This window comes from Zonotrichia albicollis, chromosome 2 (assembly GCF_047830755.1).
Source record: "Zonotrichia albicollis isolate bZonAlb1 chromosome 2, bZonAlb1.hap1, whole genome shotgun sequence".
Lineage (NCBI taxonomy): Eukaryota > Metazoa > Chordata > Aves > Passeriformes > Passerellidae > Zonotrichia > Zonotrichia albicollis.
The window spans coordinates 34,674,994-34,690,053 of record NC_133820.1 but is presented as its reverse complement, the minus strand read 5'-3'; the positions used below and the strand labels follow the sequence as shown (position 1 = coordinate 34,690,053).

The window sequence follows — 15,060 nt, the reverse complement described above, 5'->3', positions numbered from 1 at the left end:
TCTTAAGTCCAATGTTGTGTTAAAAAAAAAAAGAGGCCATTTGTCACCACATGAGGCACACAATGCAGTTTCTCACTGTAAACATGAAGGTGCTGATGATTGATACTGGTGACTAAGTTAAAAAATCTGATGGTGCTTTCTTTGATTGTTCACATAAATACATTACTTCCCTGAGACAAGTAATTTACAAATGTTGGAAGTTTTACTTAAATGAAAATCAGTAGCTTCTGTGGCAACTGCTACCTGGAAAATATAGTTGAAAGCAATGTTATAGCATGAAAAAGTAGCATGTAGTAATGCAATTATATGTCTTCATGTTATGAAGAGGCACTGATTAAAGTGGTGCATCTATTTTATTTCATCCATTCAGTAGTCATTTTCTGGAGGTAGTACTTGAGAAATGCCCCATCACTGGGAGTATTCAGCGTTGGATGGGGCTTTGAGCAATCTGGTGTAGTGAAAGGTGCCCCTGCTGCGGCAGGAGGGTTGCAACTGGGTGATTTTTAAGCTCCCTTCCAAGCCAGACCATGTGGAAGAGGTTTTGCAGTGACTTCTGTGAGCCAGAGAGAAGTTTAATAGGAGGATACATGTCTACTCCTGAAAGAATTTTCTACCAAGGTCATTGACATAGGAACCAGTAAAGAAAAAAGGATAAATTAAGAGAAACCTGCAACTGCCAAACTGCCGATTCCAATAAGCACTTTGTTTGTCTTTCGTGACAATGAGTAAAGTGTAAACTTACAAGTTTTGTAAGAATGTATAAAAAGTATGCATGCTATAATAAAAACAGGTTTGAAGCATTCTGAAAATGGAGTGTGTTGCTTTGTATTGTCTCCATCTCAACTACGACAAGACCATTCCATGGTTCTATGGAAGTGGACTGTTTCTCTTTAGACAAGCTCTTTGGCTGAGATCTGCTTCTCTATAAAATCCATTCTTGACAAGGTGATGGTCAGCCAAATCAATTGATCAATATCTTGTTGTCCAGTAGTGTGAGATTGAAGTTGAAATCAGTCTGCCAACCCTAATTACTCCTTATTGCCTGTATAGAAAAATCTGGAGTGAGTTTTGCCATAAGACAGAGTGTGTTCTGATTTGCATTTCTCCAGAATGATGGCAGTGGCAGTAATGATGCAAACACATCCAGCTCAAGCAAGGGCCACAAACCAGGCTAAGTCACTAGGGAGTTTTCATGCTGGATGCTGCACGTAAAAGATGAGCTTAACTCTTGTCAAAGGCTGCAGTGTGTGCTGTACAAATAATACAGAAGTTGGAGTAGCTGATGCTAATATGGTTTCCAGTGCTGCACAGCCTTCTACAGAGAGAAATGGAAACTTTGCATCCTTCACAGGGCACTGTGCTGCCCTCGTGGCATAAGTGTTTCTGCAGTACAGTCATACTGTGTTTGCAGTGCAGGGAGTACCATAAGAGCTGACAGAAAGGTGGTGCATTTGCCATGGTGCTAAGAGGTACTAGTATTCATCGCATTATAAAATTCTGAATTTGTTCTTCATTATCTGATTCTTCCCTGCTACTGCTTGTCTTAGCATTTTGACCTGCAAAAGTGTTTAGTCCTAAGTCAGTGGTAAGCTGAAGATGCGGGAAAGTTATCATTCTTTTCCTGCTGGTGTTTAAGAATAGTCATGGAAGCTTACAGGAACTGTCTTTTTGCTTATTAAGTGATCTTTGTAAAAACTGAAATGCAGCCCTTCTCTAAAATCTGAAGTATTGAAGAGGCCCACATAGCTTTAAAGTTAAACTCTCAGGGGTTCCTCAATATTTAAAATGTATAAGAAGAGTACAGATATGTGTAAAGTGTGGAAGTCTGTGATGAGACCATGCTTGCCCTTACAAGTAGCAGTCAGATTTAGAGGAGATGTGGGAGTTAAAAATATAGATCTCCATCTAACTATTCTAGATATCAAATAACTGATACTGCATCAATAACTAACAAACATGTGCCACTAAGAGGAATGAGAATTGCACATCCGTGTGCTGTGCCTTGCCTTTGTTCTTGCTTTGCTGGGGGCTGTTATCCTCTGAGGATGAGGCATGGAGAGAAGCTACTCATGTAGTTACACTTCTGGAATTACTGCAATCCATTTTCCTCATCTGCACTCCTTAGGGGCAGAAAATGAGTTGTAAATGAGGTTGGGCTATTTATGCTTTATGCAAATTTCAGGAAGTTAAGTAGTGAATCAAACTAATGCTGTCCTTAACTTGAATACTTTTATCTCATCATTAAGAGAAATTTAGGTATGACTGTTAAGGAAGAGGAAAGTGTTTCCTTGCAGGATGTATAGAAGATGTGTTAAGAGTCTGTAATATAATTGTAGGTGAACACATCTTTTTTAAGGAAAGAAAGTAAATCAAATACTTTGACTAAGTTGAGGAGTCTGACAACAACTTCAGCCATAGTCCATGCTCCATGACTGGTGAAATCTGGGTAAGTTATGAGATTGTCTGGAAAACTGCCATGATCCAAGTTTCATCCTATTTAAAAGATGATAGCTAACAAATGAAAAGATGTCACCAGCTGTGGTAGACAGGAGATAATATGCAGAGTGTGCAAGTCCATTTACAAGTGATTTTTTTTTATTTGTGTATTTTTACGTATAGACTATGTATGCTTTCTGTAATAGCCAGTTTTGCCCTTTTTTTCTTCCAGAGTCAAGATGAGAGATATGCTTTCATTGCTGAATGGTATGACCCAAATGCTTCACTCTTTCGGCGTTATGAACTTCTGTATTATCCAAAAGACTCATCAATTGAAATGGTAAGGATGTAAGAAAAAAAATCTGTTGTCATAAATGTAATATCCAATTAAATAGTTCATAAAATGGCAAGTCACTGCCTATACCTAATAATTTTCCAGGTAAGAAAATTGAATTTAAAATATATCTTGCTCAGTTTCTAAAATGAAAAGAAAAGCAAGTAAAGCGTGTGGAATAGCTTTCATATTTATGATTTTTTTTTTTCTTTCTTAAAGCTTGCTTTGGTGTGGAGAGATTATTTTCACAAATCTGTTTTCATTCAATCTCTACTTGGGTTTCAGAATTGAAACTCAGCAACTCTGGCCTACTGCTTCAGAAGAGTAAGCTGACGCTAATTCCAAACAGGAGACTAAGCTTCAGCAGGAATTCCAGAAGTCTCTGAACAGTAAAGTGTAAGAGATTCTTACCAAAGTAGAGGAAATGGTAAATTTGGTTTAATGAGAGGTAGGACATTTCAGACAGCGAGGTCCAAATTTTTTCATCAGTGGTGCTTGCACAGACCTTTCTGACTTGTCGTTCATACAACCAATCCCATTGCTTATTGAGAGCAGTGAAAACCAGCATTTTGCAGTAGCAGGCATGTATATAAAAATATAATATGTACTGTAAAGATAATCCTCGTGCCAACCAATGTTTCGCGCTTCCTTTTAGGAATGATTTAAGTGGCATGGATTAGTCCGTTCCATTTCTTAGTGAAGAGTCTAAAAATAACCTGGATTTGGATATTCACACTTAGTAATTTCATGATCAAATTTTAACTTTCCTGCTATAAAAGTCAACTGCGGAATAAGAAATCTAGAGGAATTGACTTTTTCTCACCCAAACTGAAGCAATAATACCCAGTTGTGTGAGAAGATGCACTTTGCACTGATTACTAAGTTAGTTCGTTGTATGATGTCTGTATGTGCAGTTTTCAAAATGTGAGGTTTCTAATTTTTATTTCCCAGAGACAGTTTAGCTGATCAGTCAGGAACTGTAATAATCTTCCTACAAAACCGTGTGTAGGCTGGCAAAATTATTGTTCATTTCACCTACACGTCTCAAAACCAAGAGCTTCCAAGGTGTTCTTGGGCTTCTTAATGCAGTACCTGTGTTTTGGCAGACTTTTGTGTTTTGTTGGTGTGCTCTTAGGTTAAAGTATTGTGGTGTGTATGCAGCCACAGACTGCATTGCAACAGCACAGGAATTAGAAGAACAAAAATGTGATCCCTTTCACCCTTAGAGAAAGAATATCTCAAAATCACTTTTGGGGATGAGTTTGTGGACAAATATTACTTTTAGAATTATGTTCTGGATTGTTTATTTTTTATTTCTGCAGAACTTGTTGATTTTTTTTTTTTCATTTTTACTGCCTTATTCTTCTGCATCTTCTAGTTCTTTCCTGTGGAGATGACAACCTGGTCTTACCTCTAACATATCTGAGAGAAAGGAGGTGATGGTAATTAACCAGCTTTCCCCCACGTATGAGGAGGATGTTTCATCCCCTTCCTCTCCATCCCTGACAACAGCTCTCCCTTGTCACACACCTCTTCTGCAGGTGCAGCAGAGCTCTTGAAGGCTTGTGTTATATGAAGTCCTGAGCTTAACTTTTCTTTCTGTCCTTCCTGTCTTGTTTGTGAAGTAGAATGCCATTGTGAATAATGAGAGAAGTTTCTAGCTTGCTTTGCAGCTGTATGAAGATAGCATAGATTTTTGTCAAAGGACAGCAAGCAGTTCTCTCAGTCAAACTGCATCTCTTGACAGAGAGGCCCCATTCTCCAAGTCTTCCACAGATAACAACTCTTGTGAGGAATTCTTAAAGCCTTAATAATGTTTCTTCCTACAAAAGATTTCTTGAAAAGAGAGAAGAAATCTTTCAAAAGGACAGATTCTTATCAGAGAACTATTTTGTTTTGGGTAATTTACTTCTACATGTACATGGGCAGGAGTGGAATAATTTAGTTTATAAAAAGATCTTTTAAACATATTCAAAAGTCCACTCTAAAGAGGAATCCTTTAACACAGGTAGATCCCCTTTTCTTTTTGAGAAGAAAAAAGCACCTCGGGGTGCCTTTCTAGCAACCATTAGTGAAATAACCAAGCAAATACTCAGATTTTTGGTCAAGATATTGAAGAATTTGCTTATGGTTGAGGCAGGCTAATAGGCTTCTTGGCAAAGTCCTGGTGAAACAAGTAGCCAAATTCAAGTTGGTTTCTTTGATTTTTTTTTTTACCATGTTGTCATTTCATTCCCTATTGCACTTGAATAGTGAACACTTAGTAGGGGCATGTATGAGGGGCAAAGGACATATCAGGAGGAAAGGATTCTTCCTTACAATCATGCCTCAGCAGAAGGCAGTATCAAAATAATTTGCAATTCTTTAATCTGCAAAGTTTTGGCTATCCTGAAAACAATTACAATTCTTTTAGCCTTCTAACACGACTGTATTCACACTTTTCAGAACATGGAATTTTGCTTTTAAATATTTTTTCCCCTCCCAAATTTGTAGGAATGATGTTCTTTCTTTTAATGCTATTCTAGTGGATACACCATTGCAGTGGAGGACAGCAGCTGCAGGTTGAGACAGAAGGGGAAGTTTGGCCTGAGGAGGACAAAGCTCTTCCTTTCATAGGCTTCCACTTCCCCAGGAATTGGAAGGCATCTGTAATATCTACTTGCAGTGAAGAAACTGTTCAGCAGGTTGACTTCTGTGCTTTGCCATCCCACCCAGAAAAGTACACAATAATGTCTGGGTTCTTGCTTGGAGTGATGATACATAAAGCTGAATTATCCTGACAGGCTTTTGAGCTTGCAGCTCTAGGCAGTAAGAACATCTCAGCCAAGTGTTGCAATCATCTCTCCATCCCTAATACCGAGTCTTACGCAGTCAAATCGAGCATAATATCACTGGAATGATGCCCTGAAGAGGAGGCCTGCCAGTGTGTATCCTGCTCATTCTGGTGCAAGCCACTGGGCTGTGAAACAGTACGGATGTGCTGGGGGAACTCTTAGTGAGGCTGGACAGAAGCATTCACCAGGCACCTGAACCTTTTATCACAGCCTGAATTAGAGCAAGCAAATTACAAGCCAAAAAAATTTCAAAGAGAGCTCTTAGCCTGAGACTCTTTAAATGCAATGAATTTGTAACTGTTGTTTAGTCTTCTAAGCTTTCTTGGTACACTTGCAAGTTCAAAGGGCTTGGAATTAAATTGATTAAGTGATCAGATTCAATCCCATAGTACTAAGGAAATTTCTGACAGTAGAGTAAAGATTAAGCTGAGTTTGCCCACAACTAAATCTCTTGCTTAGGTAGATTTTAATCTTGTTTTTGCTGCAGCATGATGTGAAGAACCGTCGCATGTTCCTGAGGCGCACCAAGTACGAGAGCTTGCACCTTGAGGATCTCTATGTGGGCAGCAAAGTCACAGTGTTCTCCCGGCACCTCACCATAGTGGACTATGGCAATCTGTACACATCTCGCAAGCTTGGGAGCCGCAAAGAGAGGTGAGAAGGGAGATCTTGGAATCTTGTGCTTGGGGTTTTGAAGTAGATGTTTGCTAGAAATGAGGTTTCTGTACTAATGTGGGCAGAAGAGGAGATGGCTGCATGTTTGTATGCAGTTTGAAGGGATCTGATTTTCTTCTGGTTGCATAGAAGCAAAGTGGTACTTGCCAGGCCAGCTTCTCTATGGTGTCAGCTGCTGGCTTCTCTAGGTATCTTGGGAGAGAAGAGGGGGAGGAGGAAAATGTGTCCTATTCAGCTTTGTTACTCAGCCCGGGCAGGCACCAGTAGGGTTCTTGGGATTTGTGGATTCTCCTGGGGCAGAATTGATGTGGTAACTGATGTGTGTTGGGCTTGAATGGCCTGGACCTCATGAAAGTTGCAGCTGTCTCTCTGGGATCTGTGCAGAAGCCTAGTGCCTCACCAGTCTGATCTACTCTCTCTTAGAAGTGATAAATGAGAGTACTAGAGGACTGCTTCCATTCTCTGTTGTTTTTCCTCACTATGGAGATTTTTTCTGAGAATTATTTTCAGCTTCTCTTAAGCTCTGTATGCATGAGGACAGAAAGTACAGTGTGAGAATGTCAGTAAAAATTATAGGTTTGTTTGTTAAGATGAAGTTTGGTTTTGTTTCTTAAGATGAAGTTTGTTTATCATGGATGAAGATAAGACATAATATATTTTTGATTTAAAGACTTGCTTTGGAAAAGATTTTAAGACGCCATCTGAGAGCACATATGAGGACTAACTAAGAATACGAGAACACTAAGGTTAATTTTAAGCAATTTAGATATGGTTTAATGGCAGTGCAGGTAGTCTCTGAATTTGCAAATTAGTACACTTTTATAATTTCCTCCGGCCTTTTTGAAAAGAACACGGAACATTTTCTTAGGTATGGTATTCACTGAGCCTTAATCACTTGCTCTCTTGCTCCCTCCTAATAAATGGACTTGTTTTAAACTCTTTTTGGAGAGTTGTACATAACCAGACAGAGGAAGAACTGCATGTTTTAACACACATCTTTGTCTTAACTGCACAAAAAAAAAATCGCTGTGAAAATACATGCCATAATATTTTTTCAGGAGTTCTGGTACTTCTCTAAGCTGGGGTTGGGCATGGTGAAAGAGCAGCAAAGGAGGTAGAGAACACAAGGGGATGGATTCTGTACATGTGGCTACTCTTTCTGTTCCTCAGTGCAGCTTTGGGTAGATTGTAAAGATTTGGTAAATCTTTATATCAGTGTAAAGTTGTGTATTTCCTACTCTGCCTAAACTAACATAATGCCTGGTGCTCTTGCAGTGCTCCTGCAGTTGCACCAGGAAAAGGCAACTAATGATAAAATGATGTTTTCTTTAGTAGGAGATGTTGCAGTCTACATGGCAACATTTTAATTGTGTTGGTCTTAGGAGGAGGCAAATTTTTGTACTGCTCTACAAAAGGAGGAAAAGGCATTTATGACACGTCAGCTGTTTGGAAAACATTTTAAGAATGTTGGCTGAAAGATAACATAGATATTCAAGTGGTGTTACACATTCAGAATAGCCCAAAGGAACATAGTGAAAGGTACCTTACTCAGGCAAAGGATCCTCAAAATTCAGTGTCTTCACAGAAGCTTTCACTGAGTAAACAGGGTCATATTAAAAGAGTTTCCTTGGGCAAAAGAGTTGCCTGTGAGTTGTCTTTTTGGCCTGTTCCTAGCAGGTTTTATAGCAGTTATTAGATTAACAAGATTTGTGCCGTGCATGATAATTCCCAAAATAATCTGCAATTGGAATTATATTAATAATTTGAAGGTTGTTGTATGAAGCAGAATTTTTTTTTTTTTTTGCTGTTGTGCTGTACAAGACTACTGGCAGATCAGTTTGACTTTAGCAATACATTCTTTGGTCACTCAATGTGTCCTAAGACAGGCTCAGCAGAGGCTTTTGAGGGAGACTGTGGAGTGAATATCTAAAAAATCTTGAATGTTTTGAGTTAGGGACCTTTACTTTTGTCAGCAAAACAAGTGAACGGGACCCTGGGTACATGAGATACAAAACAGATGTGTAGAAGAAGGCTAGATTTACACAGGCACTTTCTAGAATTAAGCTAGAATTATTAAGACAGTTTTATTTCAGTTTCTGTCTCTACTTTTCTTAAGTCTTGGGTCAGTTTTTCAATATTGTTGTATTTAAATGTTCTGCATTTCTGTTCCCCTCCCAGTGTATCATAAGAAAACCATAACAAACAGTGACTGAAATGGTTAGGTCAGCATGTGCTTACTTACAGTGTGCCACATAAGGAATCACTGGCATGGGACAGGGCTTTCTGTTTCTGTAGCCTTGTGATCCTGGGTGGTTGTAACCTGAGGTAAACATTTGTCTGACCAGTGTGTCCTGCCTGAGTAGGCATTACTTGGAGTCAGTATCACTGGTATTGAAAATGATGTTAGAAAACTTGTTTGTCATGCAGAAATATTTGTGTTCTGTTTTGAATGGGATATGTTATTCTTATGCTTCTAGTCCTTGACATAATCAGCAATTCTTCCCCTTCAAGACATAAGCTACTGTACGTGCAGCAGTGCTATTATTAGAAGTAAGTAGGTCTCAAAAGCATAGTCACAGCATGCTTTGTGCATTGTTCCTTTGATCAGTTCTTATTTGCTGTTGTTTCAGTACTCGTTGTGGTACTGTCACGCAGTCCCTCTGAAAATGTAAGCAATGTGAGCTTAATTTTCCTTCTTTCTCCTTGGCTTCTCGACACTAAGCAGTTTTCAAATCCGCAGACTGCACACTGCAGACTGCATCATGCCAACCCCATGAAATGTATTCCTAATTAAAACTAAAAATAGGGCACATGAACCAAAATCCAATCTCAGAAACAGGCCTTAGCATCTGCTTTTTGTATCCTGCTTACTTCTGAAAAGTTCACACCGAAATGCTACAATTTAAATATCAGTGTCAGACAAAAGACATTACAAGGGTTGCTTATTGCAGTTTGCATTACCTCTTCTAGGTAAATTGCTTCATAATGCAATATTTCTTTGCAAATTTGTAGGAATTGCACTATTACTAAAAACCCTTGAAATTAGAAAAGTAAGGGACAATTTATTTCTAGCATTACCAGTTTGTCTCAGACAACCTGTGTAATAACATAAATTCAAAAAAGAGTTCCTTGAGGAAATGCAAATGGTGCTGGGGAATCCCATTCCAGAGGTTTGATCCTTATTGTTTGTGGGAAATGAGAGTGTAGAGAACCTCTTGTGCCAGCATACAGGTCATGCATTGTGTGGTTCTCATTGATCAAACATGCAGCTGCTTCTCCTCATGGGCCTCGATTCACGTGGTACACCATGTGATAAGATAAATAGTATCACAAAATGAGGTGGAGCTGTGAAATCCTTGGGAAAGAGGGGAACAGGCTCTAAAGCTGCATGGAGTATGCTGGCAAACTGTGTTCAGTGTTGGTGAGAGGTCAGCCTTTCCTGAGAGGTCTGCCTTTCCTTCTCTGAAATGGGGTTAAACCAACTGTAGCCTGTGCAGCCTGGACTGAAGCGCCGTGTTAGTTGACTGCTTCCATGCAGTTTCTGGCTGCAGCCTTAGTCCATCAGTCCTTTTGTATCCTACTTCCCCATGGGTCTGAGCCTGAGGTGCTCTGTGTATGGGAGCTTTGTGGTGCTTGAGGAAATCTGTTTGTTTCTGGGCTCTGAAGGTCATCTACGCCTCTCCCTTAGTTGCAGATAAAATGTCGCATATGTTCAAATTTTCCTGGTTACATTTCCTGGTCCTAACACCTCCCTTGCTCTACATTTGCTGTGAAATAGTCTGTCTCTTGCCAAAGCGTCTGTCGATCTGGGGTCACTTAAGGTTCAGAGCAAATGTACTGGAAGTTCATCCATCTCCTATAATCTCAGCATATTTGCCCTGGCTGGAATATATTGCTGCTAACCTAAGGGCTACTTTCCATGCTATGCTGGTATATAAAATAGGAAATTTGCAATTGTGTGTGTTTCATTCAAGGAAGTACTGCAATAAAAAATTCTATCTTGGAGAGCCTTCTTTATTGGAAACAGTGTACAAGATGGAAACTGGTCCCTAGGATTGTCAGAGATGTGGCGTTTCTGAGATGCAGGGTTGAATAAATCTGTTGGTTTGTAAGCCGAGCACATTTGAAGCTGACTCACCACAAGACGAATGCAAACAGAAAATGCAATTTTACAGACCTTCTTTTTGAGCTTGTTATTTTTGATTAATAATACGTTTAGTGCTGATGGTGTTCTTGGCGCTGTGCAAAGCTCACTAAAATAGTTCTGGCCCTGGGGATGTAGAGTGTAAAAAGATAATTACCTAGAAGACAAGATGCACTTGGAAACAAAGATGTGGGGGAGAGTGTAGAGATTTTTGGATTGATGTCCCTTAGAATACAGAATATAGCTGTCAGTCAGTATAAGAGATTAAATACCTCCTCTTCCATCCTTTTATTATGTCTATTAACAGTGTCATCTATTTGGCATGCACATTCTATACCATGAAGTTTTTGTACTGTAACAAGCACAAGAGGATCTTCTTCTCACAGAGGTCTTCAAGTATTTTAAAAGTATAAATAAAACAATCAAACTCAGACTTTGAGTTTTATGGAAGAGGCACATGTTCGACTAACATTTTTTAACAGGAATTTTAACAACTTCAATTTTATGTGTATGATTAACATTAGGGAAAAGGGAGTTGAGCAAGCAGAGGGAGAGATTAACAATTCAATTGTGTTCTGACCCAGACTGAGGAGCTGTTGAGATACCAGTTATCTAAGGAAGAAGTGGTCAAATCATGTGCTCTGAGAGCAAAGGGAGAAGTTGGTAAATAATAACTGCTGGTGGAACATTGTGAGCTGACTTGGGTTAGAAAGCCAAGGAAATTAAAATGTGCAAACCTTGTTCTTATCAGAATAATGTGTTGCACAGGCATTCAAGAACAGAATGGAAATTGATGAGACACTGGGACAGTGAATATGTGGCGGTGACAGAATTTCTCTTTGATGTGCTGTTTTTTTGTCTGAATAACCAAACATGCACACCAAATGCTCTAAGGGAAGTTGTGTTGACTGTATCTCTCTAATATATTTTTTTTCCTCCCCAGAACACTGGCTTTGATTAAACCTGATGGAATGCGTAAGATGGGACAATTATTTGATATCATTATTAATGCTGGATTGACAATAACTAAGGCCAAAATGATGCTGCTTTCAAGGTAAGGAATTCTTAAGGTTAGCTCTATTGTATCTAAATATTTTTGCAATTAAGAATATTCTCTAAAGCTATTCTGTGTTGTCCCATCTGTCAGATTGATTCCAGTGGGTAAAAGAGGTAACTCATGAAACTCATCAGTTTCACAGTTCTGCAGGTTTCTGAAAGTATTTAGAGATTTAAACTAAGTATCAAAAAGTGCTGTGCAAATGAGTATGGGTGATGAAATTCGTCATGTCTGTATGAACCCAAGGTGGCTACCATAGCTTTAGCAATCCAGCAGTGTTTACTGCTGACATGTCTGTGTCCTCACCTCCAGGCTTCCTCATACAGGCGGTATTGTTCTTTGTAATAATGTTGTCTTTAAAGTATTTGGTTTACTTGCTCTCAGTAAATCTGTTGTCTTAATTTTTGCTCTCAGATTTTTTGCTGGAAGTCCTAGGCAAAGCAAGTGATCTTCTGATGGTGCAGGGTTGGACAGGTTTTACTCATGCATCTTCCTAATACCTCAACTTTCAGTGTTCTCCACTTCTTAATGAGCCCCAAGATTTTAAAGGAAATTTTTTCCATGCTTCAGAGGAAAGAAGAACATAATTAATTTACCTCAGAAGACTTTCCCAAAGTTGCTGCATTATTTTTCCATTGCTGCTTTGCCAAACCTATTCGTATGCAACATGTTTTTTGAAAGAAAAGCTATCTATCTTACATAATACCATTTTCATGTATTCTTATTATTTATGTGAGAGGTCAGCAACAATTTTTCCTTCACTTCAGAACCTTTTTGGCTTTCTGAAATACTGATAAAATCACTAAAAGACTTCCTCCTCTGGATACACCTGCTGCAATATCTGATGGTAGTGATTCCAGATCCTCCACCCAACAACTCCAATTCACGAGTTCAAACATGTTTCTAATGTTCCTTTGCAATTCATAATGTTCTTTCAAACTAGCTTTTTGTTTGCTTCCTCTCTCCTGCCACATGAGAGATTTGATCCTGAAGTGTTGTTTTGGGTGGTGCTTTGTTCGAGCATCTCTCTGAGAAGTCAAACTGTTGAGCCAAGTCACATGCTTTAGAGTTGACACACTGAAGGGAAGAAATGGAGACTTGAACTTTTACTGCCTACTGCAAAATAAAAATTTCTGGTTGTCTTGTATAATTGAAATTAATTATTAATAAGCACAAGAATGGGCTGTGATACTGAATGTGTTTAAATAGTGTCTTGAGTATTTTGTGGTTTCTCTGCATACCATCTACTCAATTTCTTGGGGCTGTGCCATTTTAAAATGATAGAACTATGGCTTTGCCAAAGTCTTCTACCCTTATATTTCTGCAGGCTTGCTTGTTCAAATCATCATCATCATCATCATCATCTGCTGTTTTCTTTAAAGGGATTATTAACAACAGTTGTCTGTCAATCACTGTTAAGTAGATTCATGCCTTCTGTAGAAGTGGTAGTGAAGATATGGAAGTGTGGGCAGGCACTTGCTTCTTCAGTCTCTTCCTTTAATCCTGTGTCAGTTCAGTCTGTTATACATAGGTGAACACTGTTTTCCATTATTTGAAAACAGAGAACTAATAATAAAATTTAAAAGAAACTAAGTTATGCAACACAACTGCACTTTGATATTTATTTCAGTGGGAATTGTTAACTGAATAGTAGAGCTCAGTTTGTTTCAGAAACAGACCTCTTGAATACTTCTTTGCAATCAGAAATGGTGATACTTAATCTCTTCACATACCCTTTTCATATTTCCTCTCCAAAATTCTTTGGTAAATTAATTTCAGAAGAAGTTTTCTTGTGAAATAATGAATTGTAGGCAAACCTTTTGCCCAGTGTAGGCTTGAAGCATGAGATTGCAAGAGTTCTGGTGTCTAGCATAATTTTTACATCATGCTTCTGCCTTTGTTTGAAAAGGAAGGAAAGTAAATATACTGTATGGTTGATAAAAATATTTTGGATTTTGAATGGCTCATACTTATACTGAACTAAAAGCAATAAACCAGGAATTACTCAGGTCATTTTGATAAAAAAGCTGGAGAAAAATGTGACTGTTCAAACATGGATAAATGTTAAGAAAATTAAATTATTCTTATGTTCTTCTTGATGTTATTTCTTTCCTCTGGCAATATTTGGTTTAAGTCTGGACTGCAAATGGGAGAGAGGCGTCAAAAGTTCAATTTCAGATGACAGAATTATGCCTTTCTTCACATTTGGAATCTGTTATTTGAAAAATATGCAGGCAATTTCTGTCAGTAAAGAGAGGTGCTGAAAACGAGCAAACTCATGGAGACCAGAAAAATTTAGAAGACTGTGCTGCAGGTAAAAACAACTTTCCAATTTGTAATCTCACCCTACAGCACTGCTTTATTATGAACTCTGTACCCAGAGTAGAGGTCAGCAATTTTTCTTTCTTTCACTTGTCAGTCCTCTTGAGGAGCTTGTCCTTCTCTACAAATTCCAGCTTCAAAAAGTGGCACACACCAGAATTTGGAGCAAGCCAATAAGGAGCCTGTGTTCTCAACAGGATTTCTGAAGCTGAAAAATAGCAGGTTTAGAGCTGAAAAACTTCATGGATTTTTCTAGCTGTAGCCATGCAGAAAAGGCAGTTCAGTAAGCAAGAGTAAAACGTGAGAAGCAGCTGGAGAAAAAGACAGGGACGAGAGTAGAAGAGAATAGGTTGGCTGGTGGCAGGGGCTGGTGGGGTCAAAAGCCACAAAACTGTATGTCCATTGGTGGATGGATGGTAGCTCTGCACTGTAGCGGTCCCCAAAACCTTGTGGCTGGGTTGCTGAGCCCAGTGCAGGTAGGACCATGGCTGTGGGAATGCAGAGCTTGGGAAGGGCCGTCACCCTGTCTGAAAAGGACATCTTTTTACTTCCAGCTCCTGAGGAAAGGCTGAGTAACAGCTGTGCTGCAGACACGCTGGGTATGCCTGGTAGCCTTTATTTGCCTGGCTGTGTGAGGAGACCCTTGTTGGTGACAGAGAGAGATGGGGAGACTGACTTGGTGATTAGAATCCGATTTTATTGTGGGATACAAATGCTTATATATTATTTCAGGGAGACCTGTAATGTGTACTACAATGATTAGGTTAAAAACACACACAACCTTATGCATATAACAACATGTCTTGCTTGCAGAGTTTATGGAATTTTCTTTTTCTGGTAAACCCATTTGATTTATTCTTCTTACAATCTAGGTCTAATTTTCAAAGTTCTGTTTGCTTTTGCCAAGGCATCCTGTTCTCAAATCTCTTATGTTAACCAGGCCAAAGTCCATCATCTCTTGTGTCCCCCAACATTCCAATAACCCCTCACTGCAGAAATCCCATTGCTTTGGAAGAAAGGAGTGTGTAGTCACTGCTGTGTTTCCTGATGAGATTGCAAGGCCAAATTGAGTTTTGAAGCATGAAAGTGTGGGGGAAATCCAGTTTTAATATGGAGGCTATTGTGCTGCCTATTCAGCTTGTAAGATTTGAGAACACTGAATGGAAACCAGGTTATGCAGGATTTTGTTATGCACCAGTTTAATCAAAGACTAGCCCTGATAAAGAAGTGTTCCAGTGGAGCAGATAAATTTTTTATG

The 15,060-nt window shown here is 39.0% G+C and overlaps 1 protein-coding gene across 1 annotated transcript in view; it reads left to right on the top strand.

Moving 5' to 3' along the window:
- Positions 1–15,060, top strand: part of NME7 (NME/NM23 family member 7) — an 89,329-nt gene that overhangs the window by 14,689 nt on the left and 59,580 nt on the right. Inside the window, exons 2-4 of the mRNA XM_005486166.4 lie at positions 2,669–2,776; positions 6,092–6,258; positions 11,367–11,477. Coding sequence (XP_005486223.2) covers positions 2,669–2,776; positions 6,092–6,258; positions 11,367–11,477 — 386 coding nt within the window. The remainder of the gene's footprint in view (positions 1–2,668; positions 2,777–6,091; positions 6,259–11,366; positions 11,478–15,060) is intronic.